General features: G+C 50.9%; 1 protein-coding gene across 1 annotated transcript; it reads left to right on the forward strand.

The window, feature by feature from the left end:
* Positions 1-1,506: 1,506 nt before the first annotated feature.
* On the forward strand, positions 1,507-24,002 carry FBXO21 (F-box protein 21; the record flags this gene model as incomplete). The annotated part of the gene is made up of 12 exons (XM_082293328.1): positions 1,507-1,721; positions 4,470-4,605; positions 6,711-6,805; positions 8,447-8,568; positions 10,229-10,375; positions 10,878-11,011; positions 11,226-11,362; positions 11,849-12,025; positions 12,714-12,846; positions 15,159-15,349; positions 16,211-16,368; positions 19,682-24,002. The coding sequence occupies 12 exons, from the start codon at positions 1,507-1,509 to the stop codon at positions 19,858-19,860; spliced, it is 1,824 nt and encodes a 607-aa protein (XP_082149454.1). The 3' UTR covers positions 19,861-24,002.
* Positions 24,003-24,026: the final 24 nt, after the last annotated feature.

A 24,026-nucleotide genomic window follows, 5' to 3' on the forward strand; every position in this document is an offset into this window, starting at 1 on the left:
CCCCTACCTCTGAGCTCTCAATGCTGCTAAAATCTCTGCCGTTCGTCCCCTGTGCTCCAGCCCCTCTCTCAGACTGACTCTGGCTCTGTTTGCAAGATACCCACGTTGTTCTGAAGCATGCACCTTCTCTCTGTATAGTCCCAATCTTCTGATTTTATGGAATACTTATGCCTGTTTGCATTACAGTCAAAATAAAAATAATTAAAAAAAAAAAACGAACTAAAAGCTGGCAGTCCCTGTCTTCTCTCTGTGTTTTTTAACACCGGGAGGCTGCTCGAGGTCTCTGCTGATGCCTTGGCCTCGCTCTGCTCTGCCACCTGCAATGCCAGGGCACGGTGAATAGCGGTGGCAATCAGCAGCCCCTGTTCCCCTGCCAGACAGAGACGCTGCCTTGCGAGGTGGCCTGAGTCCCAGCCCAGCCAGGAGGGCTGCCTGTGTGCAACCCTGGGCGAGTTTTGGAGCTGGAGCCTTGGGAACACGGCAAAAGCGCTCTGGGCAGGGGCTGAGAGGCCTGGAAATGGCAGAGAGTGGCCAGGGGAATGAGGCAGAAATACGGACGTGGCTTCTCCCGTGGGAAAACGATTTTCCCGTGCAAGGGGGATCCTCCCAGCACTCGAAGGGGGCTTACTGAAAAAGAGGGAGAGCGATTGTTTTACATGGGAATGGCTTCCCACTGCCAGAGGGCAGGGTTAGGTGGGATAGTGGGAGGGAATTGTTCCCTGGGAGGGTGGGGAGGCCCTGGCACAGGGTGCCCCCTTTGGGTACTGATACACATTGACAGATTTCCTTTGATATTTAAATATTTATAGCGACATTTATTCTCTTTAGATACTTGTACCCATTGATGAGATCCTTCTGGCACCTCCTTTTAGATATTTATACCTATTGATGAGGTCCCCCCTGTTCACCCCTTTAGATATTGATACACATTGATATGCTCCCTCTGTGCACCCCCTTTTCGATATTGATACACATTGACAGATCCCCACTGTGCCCCGTTTCCGATATTGACACACATTGATGAGGCCCATTTTGGCACCCCCATTTCTGATCCTGACACACATTGATGAAGCCCCTTTTTGGCACCCCCATTTCTGATATTGATACACATTGATCCAATATTGACACACATTGATGAGGCCCCTTTTTGGCCCCCCATTTCTGATATTGATACACATTGATCCAATATTGACACACATTGACGAGGCCCTTTTTGGCCCCCCCATTTCCGATGCTCACACACATTGACGAGGCCCTTTTTGGCACCCATTGACACACACTGACGAGGCCCTTTTTGGCCCCCTTTCCGATGCTCACACACACTGACAGATCCCCGCCGTTCCCGATACCGATCCCACCACAGACCCCTGCGGCTCCCCCGTCACTTGCCAGACGCTCCCTTAGCCCGCTCTGCGCTCGCCGCGGCGGCCGCACTTGGCGGACGCTCCCCGGGCCGCCCCTCCCCGGAAGCGCCGGGCGGCCCCGGAGCGCAGGTAAACAGCCAAGATGGCGGCGGAGGCCGCGGGCCCGCCGGGGCCCGGCAGCGGCGGCGGCGGCAGCGGGACGGGCCTGACGGACCTGCCGGGAGAGCTGCTGGAGCTCATCCTCTGCTGCGACGTGCTGGGCGCCGCCGACATCGGCCGCGTGTCCTGCACCTGCCGCCGGCTGCGCGAGGCGTGCCAGCCCCGCGGCAAGGTGTGGCGGGAGCGCTTCCGCCTCAGGTGGGCACCGCCGCACGGCCCGGCCCGCCCGGCGCGGCGCGGGCTCGGGCGGGAGGGAATGGGCACCCGCGGGGTTCAGGGGCACCCGCGGGGTTCAGGGGCACCCGCGGGGTTCAGGGGCACCCGCGGGGTTCAGGGGCACCGGGGGTGATCGGACCGGCCCGGCCTGGGAGGCTCGCGCGTGTCTGGGGTGGTGGAAGTGCCGCCGCCGCCTCCTGATCCCTGCGTGTCTTCCCGGCTCCGTGGTGAGCTCCTCAGGGGCTGGATGAACCTGCGGCGGCCTGGGTGGAATCATGGAGGCACAGAGAGGCTCGGGTGGGAAGGGAGCTTTAAAGCCATCGTTTCACCCCATGCCATGGGCAGGGACACCTTCCACTGTGTCCTGCTTGCTCCAGGTTTATCCAGCCTGGCCTGGAACACTTCCAGGGATGGGGCAGCCGCAGCTTCTCCGGGCAGGTGTCCCACACTTCTATAAGGACTTCTGCAAGGCTGCCTTCCCTCCTAAATGCCGTGAGGAGGGATCAGGCTGAGCTTCCTGCTTGCAGGGGATCCCCCTTGGCCAGAGATCCGTCTTGCAGCCCCTTCCACACCCGGGCACGTGGATCCCCTGCATTCCCAGACCCAGCCTGGGCTCTGGCAGTGGAACCACGCACTGGGCTTGTGCATTGGCCTCACCGACCCCTCCAGGAGCTTCCAAAACAAAGGCCAAGATCTCTGTGGTCCCAGGACTGGTGCTGGACAGCAGTGAGGTGTTTATTTGTGGGGATTTGGGGAGAACTGTTCTTGCAGATACCCAAATCCTTGGGATGGGGTTTTGCTGCTGTTGAGTTTTGTTTTCCCCAGGGGCAGCCACAGGGTGCTGTGCTCTGTGAAACCGTTCATATTTTGGCTGGGGATGAGGGCTGGGTGTGATTCTGTTGATGCTGTGCTGGTTTCTGCAGTCCTGGAGGCACCTCCACTCATCCCCGAGGCTGTCCAGCATAGCACCTGCTCATCTGTTACCTGCTTTTGTCTGTTTTGGCACAGGAAAAGCAGCAGAATTGCTTTCTCCAACTGCCAGTTGGCTCCTGAAATCCAGCACAGCCCAAATGAGGGGATTATTCCCTTTTCACGGGGGGAAACAAAGCTGCTGAACGATTACAGCTTCCCCAGTCCACCAAGCCATGGCTCTGGCATTGACTGTCACCGGTTCCATGGCTGGAATTCCTGCAGGTTTCACACTGGTTGGGATCCAGCAGCTGGAATGGGATAGGGTGGGGGATCAGCACACGCTGCTCTCCTCCTCTCTCCTTGGTAATGGAATTTTTGGCAGGAGGTTTCACCCTGACCTCGCCATCCTGGCTGGATTCCATCGTGAGCAGTGGCACTTTGTCTTCCTGAAATTCTCACTGTCCTTTCAAGCCCTGAAATTCTCCTTTCTCACCCCAAAATGAAGGACGGTGAGGGTTATTGTGAGGTGGCTGCATCTCAGCAGTGGCTGAAAGGCCAGGGATTCGTCAGGAGAGAGGTTGTTACGTAATGTGAGGTTATTTGACTTTATTTTGGGAAGGAAAATTGCAGGGGAGTTTTATTATTAACCAGCAGTGAAATATCTCCCAGGTGTGGTTTGGGCACTGGTCATAATTTTTATACAGGATGAGTGATTTCAGTATTTGGCCTTTTATCTATTTAGCAACTTAAATATATACATATAACCTGAAAAGAACCTAAGGCAATTTAGGGATATAAACGTTTGGCCTTCTAATTATTTATAAAATTAAATACATATATCAATATATATTTATATGATCTGAAAAGAACCTGAGACAGCCCATGGAGCTGAAGGAAAATGTTTAGTATAAACCAGTAATGATGAACAGCATTTCAAAATGTGGAATGAATGCCCCAGCAAATGAAAAGAAAACCCTTTTCTCTCAGCTTTCTTTCCAAAATATTTCCATCTGTGCTGATTCTTGTTCATGTTTCTCACACAAGTGATCTTGGTGTCTTCACAGCAGCAGGAATTGCAGTGCTGGCACATATTTTATGGCACAAAGCTGTGTTGTGGCACCACACACCCACTTTATTCAAAAAGGTGCTGCTAACAGCCCCCAGAACATGCCCTGAAGTTGGATTTTCAGCTGAACCTTGAAATTCTGAGTAAGCTGTGAAACGTGTGGACTTTTGAGTCTAAGTAAAGGAGGGGTTTTTTTGCAATAAAGATGTGAGGTTTGGGTTGGTTTTTTTTTTTCTTCAAACAATTATTTCTTGTCTCAAAACCAAACTGCAAAAGCATTCAGCTGTCATGATTTGACTTCAGGGTTCTGTTTTCCTCCAATAGATGTTGCCACCAGCAAGGGCAGTGGAGGGAGCTGTGTTTAGTGCAGCCTTTTAATGAGCTCCCCGAGGTGGTAGGAAGAACACAGGACAAAGAACTCCCCTTCTGTTCAGTGCCAGGTTGGCTTCCACGTGATGCTTCTTTGTGGTAAACTCTTTTAATTATAAAACTGAAGCATTTAGAATGTTTAGATATTGCAATCCTGGAGTGGGAGCCTCTGAAGGTTTCAGGAGAGCTTGCTTTTAAATAATCATTAATGCACAGCTGCGCTTTGATGTCTGAAGTAATTTTATACAATTCCTTTAAAGCTGGGCAGTGTCTGGGCACTGGCTCAGCTCCTCAAGTGATGTGCTTACTTAAGTTTCACATTCTGGAGGTTCTCTGGGATGTGAAATGTTACTGCTGCTGTTAATTTGTGTCTGTTTGTGCAGGTGGCCGTCTCTGCTGAAGTACTACAGCCACAGTGACAGCGTCAGCTGGCTGGAGGAGTACAAGGCACGGCACAACGCGGGGCTGGAAGCCCAGAGGATTGTGGCTTCCTTCTCCAAAAGGTTCTTCTCAGAACACGTAAGTCACCCTCTAGATATGTGTGTGTGCACCAACCTGGCCACTTGTTTAATGGAATCATTCATGGAATCATTAACTGAATCATTAAGGTTGGAAAAGACCTCCAAGATCGAGTCCAGCCACTGAACAGTGTCCCTAAGCACCACATCTTCACATTTTCTGAACCCTTCCAAGGACAGTGATTGCACCACTCCCCTAAGCAGCTTGTTCCAATGCTTGACAACCCTTTCAATTAGTCAGTTTTTCCTAATACCCAACCTAAAGTTCCCCTGGCACAGCTTGAGGCTGTTTCCTCAACACTGGCCGAGCATTCACATCAGCAGGGGATATTATTCTTTAAAAATTCCTAAACCATTCAAAAGTTGTTTATTTCTCAGGGGGTTTCGCCTTTTTAAAAATGTGTTTATTTAGTCTTTGTTATCATTTATAGTAGGAAAAGGTTTTTCTTCCTCCAGAGGGTGCTGGGCACTGCCCAGGCTCCCCAGAGAATGGGCACGGCCCCGAGGCTGCCAGAGCTCCAGGAGCGTTTGGACAGCGCTGCCAGGGATGCCCAGGGTGGGATTTTGGGATGTCTGTGCAGGGCCAGGAGCTGGGCTGGATGATCCCTATGGTAGCTCAGGATATTCCATGATTCCACAACAATTCAAAGATTCACCTTCCTTGATTGTGATCAATACTTTTCATTAGTTTCTCTTGCACTGCTCTCCACATGAACCGTGCAGTCAGAGCTTTTGTATTTCCTGACTTTCTGTGAAAATGCTGCCCAGGAGGGGGGGAGAGAGTTCCAAATCCAGAGGTGTGTAGAGTGCAGCACACTCTGGGATTGCATTCAGCCCTAAAAGCTCTTTGCTTTCTGCTGGGAGCTCAACCCTGGCTCTGGGAATTCTGAAGGCTGCAGAGTTTGTTGCCACAAAGCACAGCTTCTGAGCTTCTCTGCAGCCCTTGTGCAAGGACGGGATCTGAGAGCTGCCACAAGCCCTTTGAATTCAGGAGCAAGGCACAGCTCAGTTGCAAAGTGTGTTTCTGAAGTTCTCCAGCCGGCCGTGACCCCAAGATAGTTCTGTGTTCAGTGGGGAAAAGGTGAAAATGTGGTGTCTCACACTGACTTGCACGTGAAACAGGAGTTACTTGGCTGTTTGCTTAGTAGGTGCCTGTGGATTTTGGCAAGCTGAACAACTGGGTCAGCCTGGAATTCTGTGGATAAATCATAAATGCTGCCTGTGACTTTGGCTGAATTCAAAATTTCACAGCAGAGCCACTAGACAGCCCCCCTTTTATGGCTCCTGTGCCAAAATGGTGTGCAAAAGGAAGGCAGTGGGGCCAGGTGGGTGTTTGGTGTCTCCTGGCTGTTCTGTTTTGCAGCAGGCAGACATTTGTCCATGGAGAATTGGCAGAGCATTCACTGGGAGAAGAAGCTCCTGGATTCCTCCTGTTTTAATCACATATGCAATGACTTTGGAGAGACCATTAAGCAGTGCCCAAAGGCCTCATAATGAGAACCATCTCCTGTGGGGCCAGAAACTGCAGCTTGATTCCCTGCTCAGAGCTGGGAGAAAGAGCCTTTCAACCCATATATGAGCCCATATCCTATAGTGAAGAGCTTGAAAGGCAGGGTTTTTTTACAGTTCAGCCAAAGTTTAAAAAGTAATTCTGAGTTCTGAAGAAAATAGCTGTTCTGAATATGGATGCAGAAGTGGTTGTTGCAAAAAATAAAGGCTCCTGCCTCTTCATTCCTTCACCCAGGATTAATCTCCTGCACAGGGCGGGTGTATGGAGAGGTTCAGTCAACCACAAGCAGAAGTTGATTCCACCTTAAAATCACTTCCAGCTCGTGCCCACCCTGCATGAGATGTGATTGTGCTGGTCCTTAACTCAGCATCAGAGCCCTAAATGCTGTAGAATTTGGCTGAAATTGCTGTAGGATGTTCCTGGGGCTCTCAGAGGAATAACGAATCCCTGAGGACAGAACTGTGAGTTTGTGGCGGGCAGGACATTTTTAAGATCTTTCATAAATTAAAAAAGAAAAAAAAATTGGTTTTGAGTCTTTTAGTGACATTCTGGGAGAATCTGTGGTGCTTTGCATGACTCCTTGTCTGCTTTGGCAGGTTCCCTGCGATGGATTCAGTGACATTGAGACTCTGGGCTGCCCCAGCCATTTCTTTGAGGATGAGCTGATGTGCATCCTTAACATGGAAGGAAGGTAAGAGAGGGGTGAGAACTGGCAGGGATTTCCCTCTTTCACCAGCTCCAGGAGAAAAACACTGTGCTTAATGCCTGACCTCAGCTTCTGCCCTTGGTCACTCATTAAACAACACCCCCAGGCTTGCCAAGGCCTGATTTCAGGACAAATTGAGTGTTTCCAGAAAAAAACATGGAAACCTTGTCCCACAAGAAGAAAATCCTCTGGCTTTGTGTTGCTTTTTGTTGTTTATTTCCTTGCCAGCTCATGGCATTTCTTGGGACACGTCCCATGTACCCTCATCTCTGCCTCAGCAGTTCCCTCTTGTTCCTTTCTGCTTTAAGCCTGGATTAGTTTGCTGAACTGATTTGCAGAGTGAGGCCAGAGCACCAGAGGGAAGCAGGAATCCTTCAGAATCGCCACCATGAAATTCCAGCTTTTTCTTTCCTTTTCAGGGCTGGAGTAGGTTGGTACAATTTTTGTCCCCAAATAGGAAGAGAGTTGAACTCGGCCACTGCAGAATTTGCAGGTCTGTAAATTACTCAGACAGCTGGTGAATAAAACTCCTGGTTTGCATCTGCCTGGGTAATCTCATCACCTTGATTAACACTGTGCAAGATGAGTAAATCACTGCTTTATTTGAAGGTTTTTCTGCTGGTGCCACCTAACCATGCTGGGTTTGGTGTGGTACTGAGTGGTGATAGATTGCTCTTAATGGGGTCTAATAGCCTTGATTAGAGGGACTGGTAATAGAGCTTGAAAAAACCCAACTGGAATGGCAATCATCTCATTTTTGCCTTTTCCCATCCGTTTTATTGCCTTCTCTATTTGAGCTGGGCCTGAGCATCTCTCATTTGACAACTGGTTCAAAAGCTTTTGAGGCTTTGCACTGGCCAAATGCCTCCCCATAAAGCAGAATTGATGCTAATTACACCCTGATTAAGCTGTAGTCATTGCCATTCAGGAGCATTAGGCTAAATGATTTCCCTGGAAGATATCCCAGTAAAGCAGTTGTCCCTATTGAGGATCCCAGTTTATTGGAAGAAGATAAAGTGTTATGAGGTTTGATTGCCCTGCTGTCCAGGAGGATGGAGAGGCCTTAGAAAGTGACAGGGCTTTCCTATAAAAAGTTGTGGAATTGTGTCATTTACAGACCAATTGTTGATCTCTTCCTGCTTTTTCAGAGCTACAGAGTTGGTTTTCCTCTGGGGAATTGTGTTTTTCGTCTGAATGCTGTTGGACTCACATTCATGTCCCTCATCCATCTATTTTTAATGCTGAGAAGATGCGTTAGGGTTGACTCTGGAGAGATGCAGTCAGACAGAGGGTAATGCTTTATGAATAAAGTATAGGATTTTAATCAGATATTCCTGAGCTCCTTTAATTAGGATCTGCGTTGTTTCCCATGATAATGCGTCTTCTCAAACTTACATCTTGGTGATAGGATGAGAATTGGAGATGATAGGAGCAAGGTTTTGCAAGCTGTGTGGCTTTTTATGATAAATTCCTCTCAGCATTCCCTGTTGGGTTGACTTTCAGTGACAGTGCTTGTGGAGCAAACCAATAATCTAAACCATAAACTTGTGTTCCCTGGAAAAACCAACTGTTCACCCTTCAAATACCTATTGAGGGCAATGCTTCTTCTTGTGTCTAACTGTGCAGGAAAGGTCTCACCTGGAAGTACTACGCAAAGAAAATTCTCTATTTCCTGCGGCAGCAGAATATATTGAAGAACCTGAAGGAATATCTGCAGCGCCCCACGGAGCGGCAGTCGTTCCTGGAGGGTAAGTCCTTGGCAGAAAGCCCAGCTAGAACACCTAATGACAGCTCTCCATCATGGTTTGACTTGCAAGGAGCCTGCCCTGCTTAGATTCCAGCAAGCCCTTGGCTCATGGCTCAGAATTCAGGCTGGATTTTGGGAGTGCCTGGAATCCTTCCCATCCCGCGGCAGCGTTGGTTAGAATGTCAGGATGGCATTAGGTGCTGTCCTTGCTGTGTGTGTGTGAAGGATCACCCATGGACAGCTGAGCTGGGAGGCAGGAAATGGTGAAACACTGGAATCTTGAGCAGGGTGCTGAGAAAAATGAGCTGTAGCTCGACATCCTAATTACTGACACTGCAGCTGTGGCCCCTGGGCTGCGTTCAGCCGAGCTGGTTCCCAGTTAGCTCCCTGCTTTCCCCTTTCCCAGGAGCTCCTCAGATCAGAGCAGGGAGCAAGCAGAGGGAATTGCTGTAGCCTGAGCACTGTGAGTGTCTCAGGAGCTGAGTGCTGGACTTTGATGGGAAACAGATCCAAGTCCAGTCACGTGGTGGGAGGGCACTTACACCTGCTGAGAAGGAAGAAAAAGCTCTTTCTTCTGCTTCTTCTGCTCTTCGTGTCCTCAGTCTGGTGGATTATTCTCCTTCTCAATCTTCTGAACAGCTCTGAAGCTGCCGGTGGCTGTGGAAGAGTCCCTTCCTCTTGCTACACACTCCAAGATGTCCCAGGAAAGAGTCTGTAACACCAAAGCAATAGACTTTGAAGAATGGGCTGTTAGGGCAAGAAGGGACAGCAAGAAGTGGCCTTTTCTAGAAAAAACCAAATTAATTTTGAGGCTTAGTCATGTGTGTCACAAATATGTGTAATTTGTCCGCCGTGGAGGTGCCTTTGGAGCACCAGCTGGTAGTTTTTTGGGAATTTTCACCTGGTCAGAGCACAGGGAACACTTCGGGAGGACAGAAAGGAGCCACGGCTCGGGGCCCTGCTGAATTCCTTGATTTACAGGCCTGTCATGGACATGCTGACAAAGCCCTGTAGGAGGCTGGAAGAGGTATGATCTGTGCAAAATCCTTACAGCTCATCCCAAAGATGGAACGCTAGGGAGGCTTTGGAAAGAGCAGTGGTGCCAAGGAGAAGGTTCTGTGAAAAGGAAGTTTTTTCCTGCAGAGGCTTGGGTAGGAGGAACATGAAAGTTTGTTCTGTTCTGGTTTGTGTTGGGAAGATGGAGAGCAGGTGTGGAGGAGAAAGATGGATGTAGCAGACGAGGAAATGATGAACAAGGATGATACAGAGGATGTGACAGGGAGAAATCAAAACTGAGGCAGTTTGAGTGAAGCTGGGATTGTGTCAGGCTCTGAACAAAAAGCTCTGTAGGTTGGGAAGGTGCCAGCGGCTGCGGTGTGAGCACAGAACTGGTCAAGCCTGGTCCAGCAGCATTCCTGCTCAAGGTACAGCTCCCTTTCAGCGTGGGGGAGAGGGGAATACTGAGTTCAGCTGGTGATTTATCGTGTCAGCTTATTCTGTGCCTTTTGTGTGATAAATCCAGTAGATGACTGCAGGTTTCAAACACAGAGCTCTGCCGTTCCGCTGCAACCGCTCGCTGCATGCCTGGAATGTGGAGCAGGCAAAAAACCAAGCAAAGAAAAAACTCAAGTCCTGTTTCTTATGTAGTTTGTTTTTTCCAGGTGCTGTTTTGATTGATCAGTACTGCAACCCCCTGTCAGACATCTGCCTGAAGAGTGTCCAGGCTCAGGTGGACGATATCACAGACAAAGTGCGCAAAGTGCTGCGGACCAAGAACCCCAGGCACCCCAGCTTGGCTTCCAAGGCAGGTACTGTACAGAAATGTGCTTTCCTGCAGGGCTCTCCTGCACCTCTGCACAGCTGAAACAGCTCTGGAATTGTGGCAGCTTAAAGAGCTGTTGTTTTTATCCCCTAGCAAACAAAATTCTGACATTTACTTAAGCCATCATTCAAGAAACAGCTGTTCAGTAGCCCAGGGTTCAGTCCATCTGATGCTAAGCAAAAAGAATTGGGAGGGGAATTGGGTTTTTTTTCCCATTTGTCCCTGAAATCTTAATAGTCCTGATATTTGTAGTAGAGCTGTGGGACTGGGAAACAATCTCTTTCCTGCCAGTCTCAGAAAATCATGAATAGGAAGGTGCATGTTCATCATCTCCAAAGGTCAGGCAGCATCTTGCTCCTTGGTTTTACAAACTGTGTCATTTCTGGCTTTCGAGGAGGGACTGAGCCTGTCCATGTGAAAATTACATTGCATAAGGGTTGAGTGCTCTTGTTTTCTCAGTCTTTATTTCACTGCATGTGTGTTTCCAGGAGAGGTTCTCATTCCAGAAGTGGAACTTCAGAGGCAGGTGCTTGATGCCATGAACTGTGTCCTGTATGAGCAGCTCAAATACAAAGGAAATGAGCTGGATTACTACAACTCCCTGAATTCCTACATTCACCAGGTGTGTGTGTGTGTGTGTTAGGCAAAAGCTGGGAGGCTGCAAGGCTTTATTTGTAGCCAGACAAATAATTCTCTGTGAAGAGCAACTCTTAAATAAATACGTCATTCTTCAGTGCATAATTTGTCAAGTTCTATTTTCTTTTGTGAAATCCACCCTTGAAATTGATGTTTTTCTTAAATCCCACCTGTGTTTTTGTCACATTTTTCTCCCGCAGGTTCTGATCCGCAGGACAGGAATTCCCATCAGTTTGTCTGTGCTTTATTTAACAATTGCCAGGCAGCTGGGAGTCAAACTGGAGCCTGTCAACTTTCCCAGCCATTTCCTACTGCGGTGGTGTCAAGGGAAAGAAGGGTGAGTGACCTGCTGAGCTCTGAAATTGTGCCCACAGTGACAAAAACCAGAACACATTTACAGCTCCAGACCTCTGTGAGGGTGTTGAATTATTTTCCATCTGCCTCTACAGAGGGAAAAATCAGACCTCTAGAAGAGTTTTCCTAGAGCTCAGCTCTGCTGCTGCCGAATGGTAACCGATTTCCTGCTCTAGACCTCTGTGAGAATGTTTAATTGTTTTCCATCTGAAATTAAACAGAGGGAAAGATCAGATCTTCAGGAAGGATTTCCTGAGCTCAGCTCTGCTGCTGCTGAATAAGAACAGATTTCCTGAAGTAACAGTACCCATGAGGTGATGTGAGAATTATGGGAAAGAGAGAAGGTACCAGGTAATCTCTGTTTAGGAGGGAGCTGAGGAGTGAAGGACACAGGGAAGAACAGGAACAGCAAATCCTGCTCTACCACGAGACCCTTGATCACACTTTGGTCTCTTTGTTGCCTCTTCAGAAGCACAGATATTTTTGACTACACCTACATCGATGCCTTTGGGAAGGGGAAGCAGCTGACAGTGAAGGAGTGCGAGTACCTGATCGGGCACCACGTGACAGAGGAGTTCTATGGAGTGGTGACTTCCAAGGAGGTCTTGCAGCGGATGGTGGGGAATCTCCTGAACCTTGGGAAACGGTGAGTTGAGGGTCATCTGGGGGGAAAAAGAACCCAGGGTACAATGTCTCCATATCCAATATTGCTGCTTGCAAAAGGTGTCACTCAACCCAGGAGATCCTGAAAATTCCATGTGTCACAAGGCATTGGCTGGGTGCTTTTAATCATCTGAGTGGAAACAACAATATTTGGTAAACCTGGTTCTCTCAAGAAAATAGAAAAGGTGTTTCATTTTCTCTGTGAAAAGCTGACAGGGACCATCCACCATCCCTTAAAAGCAGAGCCTTTTGTTACCTTCTGGTAAGCACAACCCCCACGTTCCAGTGAGCATTTTCAGAGATACTCTTGGTGTGTAGAACATTATGTTTTGTTTTCAAATGCTCCTGATAATCCCTTTCCCAAGCAGCCATAGACAGACTGACAGGAGTGAAAGGATTGCTCTAGGTGTCAGGGAACCAAAAGGAAATGGCTTGGGGAGTGAATTCTCCGTGTGGGATTACCTGACCAGGGAGAACAGCAGTGGGGTGGGAGGGCAGAGTTCAGGGATCAGTTGTGGATCGCTTTTCCTTGTCGCAGGCTGGAGTGGTGAGTGACAATCCATGCTGGAATCATTGTTGTGAGCATGCTGTACCTGCAGCATCATTCTGGGGACTCCCCCTGTCCATGGGGGTCGCAGAGCCTCACAGCTGAGTTTCCTTTCTGCTGGCAGAGAGAGCACTGACCAGTCCTACCAGCTCCTGAGAGACTCCTTGGACCTGTACCTGGCCATGTATCCAGACAATGTGCAGCACCTCATGCTCCAGGCCAGGTTATACTTCCACCTGGGAATCTGGCCAGAAAAGGTACCTGGGCACTCAGGGGAATGTTTTTGGGTAGGCTGAGCACTATTAACACTGGGTTATTGATTTTGGGCTGTGTCAGCCTGCATTCCAGTCTGCCACGAGTTGTTTCTGTAATAAATGCAGTTGGAGGAGTTCTCACATTGCAGGGAGTCAGTTTGAAGCAGGAAGGGTGGATGATTCTTGCCTGCTTGTCCTAGGGGAGACTTGGGGGCAGCCTTGAGTCATAATTTATGATTTACAGCTTGTCTTGCCACCAAGCCCGTGGACTGTGAGTTATAAGAGCATCCTGTTTGCTCTGTGCCTAAATTGTGGTGAAACTCTTGCTGGGCTCCTGGAAAAGGAGCAATTCCCTTATCAGAAAACTGCAGGAAGTTATCTTTTACAAATAAAACCAAAGCTGTTCTCCCAACCTTGGCCACGCAATCTGTGGCTCCTGTGAAAAAGCAGCTTGATATTCCTGACCTTGGAATTCCTTTTCCTTCAGGGTGACAACTCCAGTCCTGTTATCTTGGGAGTGTGGGAAAGAAGGTGCTGAGATTTCCAGGTTGTCTGGGTCATCCAGGGCTTTCTCTGAATCAGGGGCACAGCCTGTAACTCAGAAAAATCTTAATTTCTTTAGTGTGTCACAGCAGCAAGGAGATGTCCCTGCTCAGAATTCCCTGTGCCAGTTCCACCTGTGAAGTTTGGGAAGGGGACAGGAATACTGGCTGGAGAGCTGAGCAGAAAGCAGAGCTCTTCCCACCAAATCAGCTGGAACAGGACTGTTGGAGAAGCTGCCTCCTTCCCTTTGAAGATCAAGCCGTGCTAAGCTTGGCCTTCCTTTCTTGTGGCAGCAAATTTTAGGGTCACCACAGAAATACCAGCACCAAGAAAATTGTGTGTGGGAGGGACTCACTGAAATGGCTGCTGGACATAAACAGGGAACTGGAAGATCTTCCTGCCCCTTCCTGGCACTCAGGGATGTGTTTGGAGAGCACCAGATGTGGATTTACTGCCCCTCAGAACACATAACCCAACCCCAGGGCTGAATGCTACTGAGTTCTCTGCACCAGCTGCAATGGAAATGAGCAAATTTGGGTTTTTTGGGATTGCATCCAGTCATTCCAGGCTGTCAGGCAGGATTGCAGCTAACCAGAGAGAATGCTGTGTCTGACAGGACAGAATGTACCAGCTTTGACAGGCTCTGCCAGATTTATGGACAGGAGTAGAAAATCTTAAAAGACCTGCAGAGCTGCACGTAATGTTGCCCTAAATGTTTGTAAATAACAGTAAATGAAATTCCCAAGAATCTCTGGCAGCTGTGGTTACTTCCTTCCCCTTCCTTTAGGATTTTTCAGGATTTTCACATTATTCTTAATTCTTAATAGAATTGAAGTGGCCAAGATGCCTGAACTGTGTTTCTTCTCATAAATTACTCGCCTGTCCTTTATTTAAATTGATTTTCCTCAGTTTTTGGCTGCTGTTCATGCTGAACAGCCCGAGATTTCTATTCCTCTTCTGCTGCTACTCTGAACTTAATGATGAAACCTGTGATCAAGGAGACAATCCTTTTGCCAGGTGCCAAACTGTGGCAGATTTTGGGACTTGAGGTATTTGTTGTTGAGGCAAATGTGTGTCTTTTCCCAACATGTTTACACGACAGGTTGGAGTTTTTTTTCCTTGCTTTTACCAAAAAAATAAAGTTTGCATTTCCTACCTCTAACAAACTCTGCAGCAGACGCTCTGATGCTGTGCCAGAGGGTGTTGGGAGGCTGGAATTCTGGATCTGCAGGGCTTGCTGCTTTGTGTTCTTCAGTCATCCTGAGACAAGCAGCTTTTCTGTCTTGTTCACCATTCCCTGGGAAAGCATCATGGAGGTTACTTTCCTCCTGTGCTGCCCCATTTTTGCACCTCACAGAAATGCTGAGAAACTCTTTTAAGTTAAAATACTACTTCTCAAGAGCAGCAGAAGTCACCTGGAATCACTTCCCAGCAGCATTTTGGGACACTGGAAACTGCATTCTCATAGCCAGAAACCTTGAGAGATGGTCTGTGGTCACCAAATGGGACATGATGAACTCACAGGGCTTTGTTTTAAGGAGCTGCTGTGCTCTCCAGTGCCTTTCCTTGGAAGCTGGGAGCTTTACAAAGAGAAAAGTAGAAATGGGCTGTGAGGAAGAGCTCCTTGGGAGTGTGTGGGGATCAGGAAGCAGCTCTGTGTAGGGGGACCTCAGGCCTGGGCGCTTACACCCAGCAATGTATCTGGATGTATCTATAGGTGATGTGCTGCTGCAGGGCTGTGTCCTGAACCTGTTTTTGCTGTGGTTTGGAAGGTCCTGGACATCCTGCAGCACATCCAGGCCCTGGACCCATCCCAGCACGGGGCTGTGGGGTACCTGGTGCAGCACACCCTGGAGCACATCGAGCGGCGCAAGGAGGAGCTGGGCCCCGAGGTCAAGCACCGCTCGGATGAGAAGCACAAGGAGGTTTGCTTCTCCATTGGGCTCATCATGAAACACAAGAGGTGAGCTTGGGGCCTTCCCCGCAGTCAGCTCTGTACCAGCAGAGCAGAAGGGTTTGTGCTGGCAGCAGTGAGACGTGCTTTGGTGCCAAGGAGGAGTGGGAAATGCCAGGCATGTGCGTCCGTGCTGTGCAGGAAAATAGGAGCAGCTCTGTGAGTGCCTGGAGAGAGCAAATGTTTGCACTGCAGAGAGCTTGGCTTGTCTGAGTCACCCTGTGTCACACAGGTAACATCCCCACAGCACAGAGCTCTCCAGGAAACAGCAGCAGTCACTTTATGAGGCACTGTGCAACAGAGTCAGCTTCAAAATCGATTCTGATATTCCCAGGACAGTTTATGGATGTTTCCCTGTGCTCTCATTCCCTGCTCCTGCACTGCACAGAGGCTTTGTGCTCCTGCCTGCACTGCTCTGCCAGAGAGCCAGGCCAGACATCCAGAGCATCTTTTAGGGGCATCAGCAGTGACAGCTGTAACACCTCCCAGTTAATCCCTTGAGTGCTCTGTGATAGCAGTGGCTTGGTTCTTGCACAGCCCAGCAGGGTGGGTGAGCCCTCCTTATTTCTTGCTTCCTCCTCTGTCTGCTGACTTCCAGGCTCTTTCCCATTCTCTTTTCTTGCTCATATCTGGTTTTCCTTTGTCTTCAGCTGTTTATTCCTGTCTGTTTATCCAGTCATTCATAGTCATTTCCCTCCACCTCAAAATATAACCTCAAAGTCTTTCTGAATTGTTTTTTTTTCCTCTTGTTCCTCTCCTCCTTGTGCCAGCTCTCAGGAGGTTCCTGTCCTGTTTGTGCTCTATTAATCTTGAGGAGAAAGAGCTGGCTCTGGACTTTTCACAGCCTTTGTGTGCCATTTCTTGAATCAGGTATGGCTATAACTGTGTGATTTATGGCTGGGATCCTGCCTGCATGATGGGACACGAGTGGATCCGGAATATGAACGTGCACAGCCTCCCCCACGGCCCCCACCAGCCCTTCTACAACGTCCTGGTGGAAGATGGCTCCTGCAGATACGCTGCCCAAGGTGAGCAGGAGCACTCTCTGTCCACATCAGGACAAAGGGATGCTTAATGGATTCATTAAGTGTGATTAACAAGGGTTAGAAAGGTGGAGATAGGAAGGAAATGATCCTGAGTCGTGGCCTGCTCTGTTTGCTCTGCAAGGATTCAGCACTGCTGGGAATGGACATGAAGGACCCACTCTGGTGTGATCTCCTCTTACCCAGAAGTGTTTTGGACACTCTCATGGTGTGAACCTTGACTGCTGCTTTGAAAGAAATAATTCAGGCTGAAGGTCTGTCAGCAGCTCCTGACAGCTGTGCTTAGACAGGACCTGGAAATGGGGTTTCGTGAAGGGAGCACTGAGGAGCTGCTGGTCAGGACATGGTTCTGGCCACTGTCACATCCCAGGGAACACAGATAACGTGGCTTTTAGTGCCACTTTTAGCCAGAACAAAAATTAATGTCTCTTCACAAGTGCAGAGAGCTTTAGAAGTGTCTGTGTCACGTGTGCTTTATGCAACAAACCATAACGGGAAGCTCTTGTCTGATGGTCAGAGTGTGTGGTTGGGAGACAGGAAGAGGTGTTGAACTGAAGTTCTAAAGAAAATTACAGAACAAAAGCACGCCTGTGACTCTGTACATTGTAAAAAATGTTCATTTTTCTCACGTTTGTGTTCCCCCTGTGACACGGAGGTCTCGTCCAGGCAGGGCAGCTCCACAGCCCAAGTGTGTTTGGCTCAGGGGAGATGTGGAAGCTGCTGGAGGGAAAATGCTGACCAAAATGCCCTTCCCCTGGGTGCTCCCTCAGGTTCTGGTCCCCTGGGTGTGACAAGGGGTGTGACAAGAGGTGGTTTTACAGGCAGGGACACTTCTCCCTCGGTAGATTTAAAGTGCAGGTGTTTCCCACTGTCCTGAGAGTGGCTTTTTTATATTCAGCAGCCCAAAAAGATGAAGTGGCAAAGCCTGATGGCTCAGATCAGGCAGGGCTTGGCCTCTCAGAGAGTCTTAAAACCCAGAAATTCTCGTGTGCTATGGGTTGATATTGAAATACTCATCTTGGTAATTACCTAATCAGGTAATTGTCCCCAGAGCTGCTGGGGCTGAGTCATCACTTATCTTTTATCTAATGATATATAAACAAACAGAAGCCTGGCTGGTCCCACGGTGCCTTTCAGGGTAGGCTGACACTGTTATCTCTGTGTAGGAGACACTCTTATCGCTGAATCTCTGGGGCATCCAAGAGTCCTGATACTGCTGGGGCAAAGTGAAGAGTTTGTTCTTGCTGCCTATTGATATCCCCTCTAAAACACATCCTCAGGTCATTTGGGAAGAATTATTTCATATCCTCCTGACCTGACTTCGGGGAGGGAGGGAGTGAGAGTTTTTTGCTGAGAGAATCCTAAACAAGTCTTCATGTGGAGTTTAATTTAACCAGCTCAGAAATAACACCAAGCTTATTATAGCTAAATGTACCTCGGTTTGAGGCCTTCCTGTAAATCTGTGGGTTGAGTGTAGCTGGTTCCAGAACTCCTGTGTCATGCAGGGAGTTTGGTGCCTGTCCACTCTTGTCTCTGTTTTGTTTGCTTTGTGACAGCACAGGAGAGAGGTCTCTGGCTCCAAACTGCTCGTCAGCACCCTTGGGAGGCTCCCACCTTGTGCTGAACTCGCCTGTGTCAGCCTCTCCCCCCTGCCAGCTGCAGCTCCATCCCATGCCTGCAGCTCCATCCCATGCCAGCAGCTCCATCCCATGCCTGCAGCTCCATCCCATCCCAGCAGCTCCATCCCATCCCTGCAGCTCCATCCCAGCAGCTCCATCCCAGCAGCTCCATCCCATCCCAGCAGCTCCATCCCATGCCTGCAGCTCCATCCCATCCCAGCAGCTCCATCCCCTCCCTGCAGCTCCATCCCCTCCCAGCAGCTCCATCCCATGCCTGCAGCTCCATCCCATGCCTGCAGCTCCATCCCCTCCCTGCAGCTCCATCCCATGCCTGCAGCTCCATCCCATGCCTGCAGCTCCATCCCATGCCTGCAGCTCCATCCCATGCCTGCAGCTCCATCCCATGCCTGCAGCTCCATCCCCTCCCTGCAGCTCCATCCCATGCCTGCAGCTCCATCCCATGCCTGCAGCTCCATCCCATCCCTGCAGCTCCATGCCTGCAGTTCCCTGAGCACAGCTCCCAGCTCAGCCATGCTGCTGCAGAGCACTCAGCAGTGCAAATTGTTTTCCGCAGTGGTGCAGTATCCAAAAAGGTCCTTTGCAAGCCTCCAGGACTGCAGCAGGCTGCTGAGGGATGGAAAGCTCTGGTGCTGCTGGCTGCACACCCTGACGTGCAGCAGCTTCAAAGAGCCTGCATGGATTAATAGGAATCCTCTGCTCCCTGTAATGAACTGGATTTCAGAGACAGATTGTTCCTGAATGACATTCTCTGCATCCCAACTTGCTCCTGCCCTGCCCAAAGTCAGCCTTTGATGCTGATGCAGCTTTTTTTTTTCCTAGCTAATACTACCTGTTTTATCTGGCACTGCTGGAAAAAAAATGACATCATTTGGGGAGTGCTGCAGGGCTCCTGCCTGTGGGATTGACTCCCAGTCCCTGCTCTGTGCTGACACTGCGGAGCAGAGCAGCCCTTGGCCAGGGTCACCTTTGGGGTTCAGTGTTTGGGGGTCACCTTTGGGGTTTAGTGGAGTTTAACCCTTGTGCCTAATCAGGTTATCTTGTAGGACAAAGGGGGAAAGAAGCTGCTGTGGGAAGGAATCAACGTGTCCTTCCTAGGGACTTGCACTTGACTTGGGGAAGTTTGGACTTGGGGAAGTTTATTTTGCTGGAGGCAGGGCTGAAAACCAGGCTGGGCCTTGGCATGGTGGTGAAAGCACAGGCTGAGGGGGGAAGCTCTTGGCTCCTCTGCCAGGACAGCCTTGTGCAGGTGGGCTCACCTTGGGGCATTTGAGGGGAATCTCTCCTAAAACTGGTGCCCCAAGGGCTGTGAGGGATCAGAGGAGCAGAGCTCAGTGCAGCAGCTTCTCCCTGTGCTCCCAACCTTGTCCTGGGAGTAGCAGAGTGGGAGCAGCATCCTGCTCCTCCAGCCTAAAGCCAGGCAATCTCAGGCATAAAACACTTCCCACATCCCTGGTAAGTGGGGTCATCAGGAGGTGAGGCTCTGTGTGAGCACTCACACCGACTTGCTCTGCACATTTTCCTGGATTTGGGTTTTTTTCTTTAAAGCACCAGGAACTGGTGTTTCTAGAGACAGAAACAAGGCCTGGGAGAGGCCCAGGATTGGCTGCCTTGCAGCAGCTGTTCCTGTGGTGGTAACTGATTCCTTCCTTCCCTCACAGAGAACCTGGAGCACAACTCTGAGCCTCGGGAGATCCCTCACCCCGACATCGGCCGCTATTTCTCCGAGTTCACCGGCCTTCACTACCTGGCAAATACTGAGCTGGAAATTCGGTACCCAGAGGATTTGGAGCTCACTCGAGCCACGGTGCAGAAAATTTACAGTTCAGGCAAGGAGTGAGTGCCAAAGGCAGCCTGGGGACAGAAGCAGCTGGAGTGTAGCTTTACCCTCTTTGCAGAACTTGCGTGGGAAGCAAGTTTGGTGACAATCCTTTGGCTTAATGCATTGAAAACTGCATTGAACTTGGAAAGTGGTGCTACAGCATCTTCCCGTTGTCTGCCTGCCCAGCCTGGCCCAAAGGCACAGGGACACTTTGGTACTTGAGGCCCAGCAGGAGGTTCTTGCAGGGACAGCCATGCCAGGAGTGTTGTCCTTCGGAAGGATCCGCACGTTCTGCTCGTTCTGTGGTGGCCTTAGAAGGTCAGCACAGCGAGATCCTGGTGTGGAATATGGAGGACCCCCCTCTGACAGGAAGTTGCTTGTCCTTGCAGTATTGTGGGATTCTTGTTTGGCTGTGTCTGTCTGGTTTGGTTTGAGTGTCTATCCCATGCAGGCGATAGTTTTTGAAGTCTCTCGCGTTTCACTGTTGTCTTCTCCGGTCTGAATTTCTGGGTCAGGTATTGCTTCACCTCTGTAGTCTGATTGGTCCTACCTAGAGCTACTGCCCCAGTCCTAAATATCCTTCTGGGCCTGGCAATATCCTTATGGGCCTGGGAGAGAGTTCCAGCCACAAAACCAGCAGCAGTGAGGCTCATGGTGACCCTGAGGGCCAGGTGGCCGCTTGGCCAATGGCAGAGACTCCGAAAGCAGAAGAGGAGCTCCTGGCCCTTTTCCACACCTGCTGAACACACCCAGCCCGTGTTCTGACCTTGCTTTCCTGTCTGTCCATCGTATGTGTCCAGGGTGGGATCTGTGGCACAGCTGTGAGTGTTCCCAGGAGGATTTGGACCCTCAAGGGAATGTGTGGTGGGACCTCGAGGGCAGCGCCGGAATGACTTCGATGGATGCGGAGCTGCCGCTCGCTGCCATCTCCAAGTTTTTTCTCCAGTAGGTATTTATGCAATAGAAGGGAATGATGACTGGAGCCTGGCCATCCCTGGAGTCAGCCAAACCATTATGGAAGCAAGATGTTAATTCCTGCAGCTTGAGGCCTTCTTCCTTCTTGCCAAAAGAAAACGGGATTCTGAGGGAGCGCAGACTCGGCTGCCTGCGAGGAAGGAGCTTTAGCAGCTCGAAGCACATGAATTTTTGACCTTGACTTAAAGGCCCTGACAGAACCACTGCAGAAGAGGTTTTCCTCTGGGCTCAGGGGCTGTGGGGTGCAGAGTGACACAGTGTTTGTGCATATCTTTGTGGTCTCTGAAGCAATGTGTGTAGAGTAGCTGCAGCTCGTGTCTCCTGTCACTGTCCACTTGCAACACGGTAATTCTTCTCTCCGAGCTGACAATTAGGGCCCTGTAGAGGTAGGTGGATGCTCTTTAGTCTCTTATGCACTACAGGTATCTCCACATGGAATCACAGCCCTCCTCTCCAGCAATGCCTGCCCTGCATGTCACCTCCTGCAACCTTGAGCACTGGTTTGCTGTGGAAATAAATGCTGCGAGCCCAGCGCTGTGGTGGTGGTGGTCTGCAGGGGTCTGGGGGCTCCAGGAGGAGCAGCCTGTGGGGAGAGTGTGAGCAGTCCTGAGGGGCTCTGCTCCAAGCAGAGCTGTGTCTTTAAATAGTCATAACCCCAGCATGGTTTGGGCTGGAAGGGACCTTGAAGCTCCTCTTGTTCCATGGACAGGGATGCCTCCCACTGTCCCAGGTCTGCACTGACATGAACTTGGAGGGAGGGAGGAATTGCCATTGTGAATCAGGATAGGGAATCCTCAGGCAAAAACCTGAAAATCCATCTCTTGAGGGTTGGAGTAGACCCCGCCCCAGCCCTCCAACCCGTTCTGAAAGCAGATCCCAAAAGATTCCTGGCAGGGATGCAGGGCTGGGAATGGGGGTTGTGAGTCCCAAGGTAGCTGAGAACAGGCAGAGCAGAGCCTGGGTGCCCCATTCCCATTCCCAGCTGTCAGCAAGATTCCTGGGGTTTTGTGCTCCCTTCTGTTGACACCTGGGCCCCTCTCCAGTGCATCCAGGGAATCACAGAGCTTGCGGGAGCTCTGGCACGAGGAGGAGCTGCCCGAGTGCCAGGTCCAGCCGTGCCATAAAAGAGCCACAGGAGCCACAGAAAGCACCCAGGGCTCCTCTGAGAGCTGCTGCTGCTGGCCAGTGCTCACCAAGCCACCGGGAAAGCTGCTGGCTGCCCCAGGGATCCCAGAGCAGCCACCGGGGCCCTTCCCGTCCCTCTTTTGGGGCCACTGCGTGTCCTTACCCTGAGAAGAGCCTGGCCCAGGAGGAAGTGGGGAGCTGTTGCTCACCACAGATTTCCCCACGGCTGGTGTGGCCTGGGGTGCAGAAGGGGAGCGTTCTGTGCAAAGGGGATAGGCTTGGCAGCCCAGCAGCCCTGGTACGAAATCCTCATCCCTCTGGCAGGAGTTTCTGGAGGAACTGTGCCCGCAGACAGCTCTGCCTGCTCTGGGTGCTGCCCATGTCCACAGCCCGGGCTGTGGGTGCTGGGGTCACCCAGAGCACCAACACAGCCTGGATGTGCCAAATTTGGAAAAGACTGGGCTGTTTCCATCTGTTTTCCACACAGCCTCAGGGGCCAAGTCAGATTTTGGGATTTGAGACCAACCCAAAGGGACTGGTGCGTTCCCTTTTGTTTCCCGTTTGGGGAGGGTGTCCCTGATGCCTCTAGGGCTGCTTGCCGTGGGTGGAGTCTTTGGTTTTGGTGAGCAGAAACTCCCCTGTGAGCGCCTGCTACTGTGGGAGGCCTCAGCCCAGCGCCCAGGGTGGCCAGGGAAAGCTGGAAAGGCCCCAGGATCCCTCTGTGTCCGTGCTGGAGCAGCCTCTTGGAATGCACAGGGGTTCCCACAGGCTGCACATCCACGGTCCAGCACGGTGGGGAACACCTCTGTGAGGTGCTGGGGTGACATTTGGGGTTTGCCTGTGCCCCCTCCCCTCCTGGCAGCACAGGCACAGTCAGCTTTTCCCCAAGAAGACAGCAGTGGATCCCAACAGTTCCTTGTGTCCGTGAGTAATGGGTGGATCCGTGGTGTCCGTGTTAAGGATGGTGCCGATGCCGTCCGTCGGGATTTGTCCTGTCCTGTCTGTGGAGCTCTCCCAAGAAGGGTTGTGTGGCTTTCTGGAGAAGGTGGAATTGCCTCCCTTCTCTCCCACCGAGTGCAGAGCCTTGCCAGGTTCCTCCTCTGCATCCCTTGGGAGCAGGGGGTGAATTCCCTGCAGTTAATGCCGTGCTCTCCCTTCCCTTTCTGTGTCACCGGCCACCTGTCCTGGGGACAGAACAGCCCCGGTGTTGTCACATTAAAATCCGGAGGGTGAAGGAAAAATATTCAGAATGGGGAAGAGGGGGCTGGGAAGGGGCAGGAAGTGAGGAGTGGTCACTGGATCGTAAGGAAAAGCCAGGGCTGGTTCCCAGCTTTGCCACTGGGTGTTGGCACTCAGGGATGTTCCAGGCAGTGCCATTCTCAGGTTTCCTCCGGCAGGGAGCGAGACCCGGGAGCAGCAGCATCCCTGGGAGCTTTGTCCACCCTCGGAGGCCGAGGTCTCGATGTGCTGCTGCTCCAGGCCAGGCTCAGAGCTGCTTGTGCCCTCCAGCAGCACAGAAGCAGGGAGGGACAGCTCCTGGATCCTCTTGGGAAGCGCTTCCAACCCCTTCGGACCTATCCCGACACACAGGGACACACTGAGAGCAGCCTGAGCCAGCCAAGGGCAGGGGCTGAGGCCTCTGGGACAAACCACGGCAGTTTGTCTCCAACCTTTGCAGGAAAACCAGGACCCTCCAGGCCAGGCAGCCCTGCCGGGGGGCAGGGAGAGAAGGGCTGGAGAAGGGTCCCTGGGATCTCCTGGTCCCTTCCAGGCCACCTCCACCTGCACACAGCTGGCTCCAGGTACTGTCCTGACTCCTGGGCATCCCCCAGGGATATCCCGGCTCCAAGGGCCCTGCCCCACTCCCTGGGGGCTCTTTCCCCATGGAAGGGAACAGAGTGCTGCTTGTCTAACCCCCCTCTTACCCTCCTCCTCCCGCTGGAAGTACCTGAGCTGGCCAAAATTCCACATTGGATGGAAAACTGCTGGCCCAGGAACAGAGGGTGAGAAGCCCTGAGCCCCAGAGCCCCCGACACTGACAGCTGAGGTTGCAAGATGGGGACATCCCTCCTTTCTCCGTTTTT

This window comes from Coloeus monedula (genome assembly GCF_965178545.1).
Source record: "Coloeus monedula genome assembly, chromosome: 18".
Classification (NCBI taxonomy): Eukaryota; Metazoa; Chordata; class Aves; order Passeriformes; family Corvidae; genus Coloeus; species Coloeus monedula.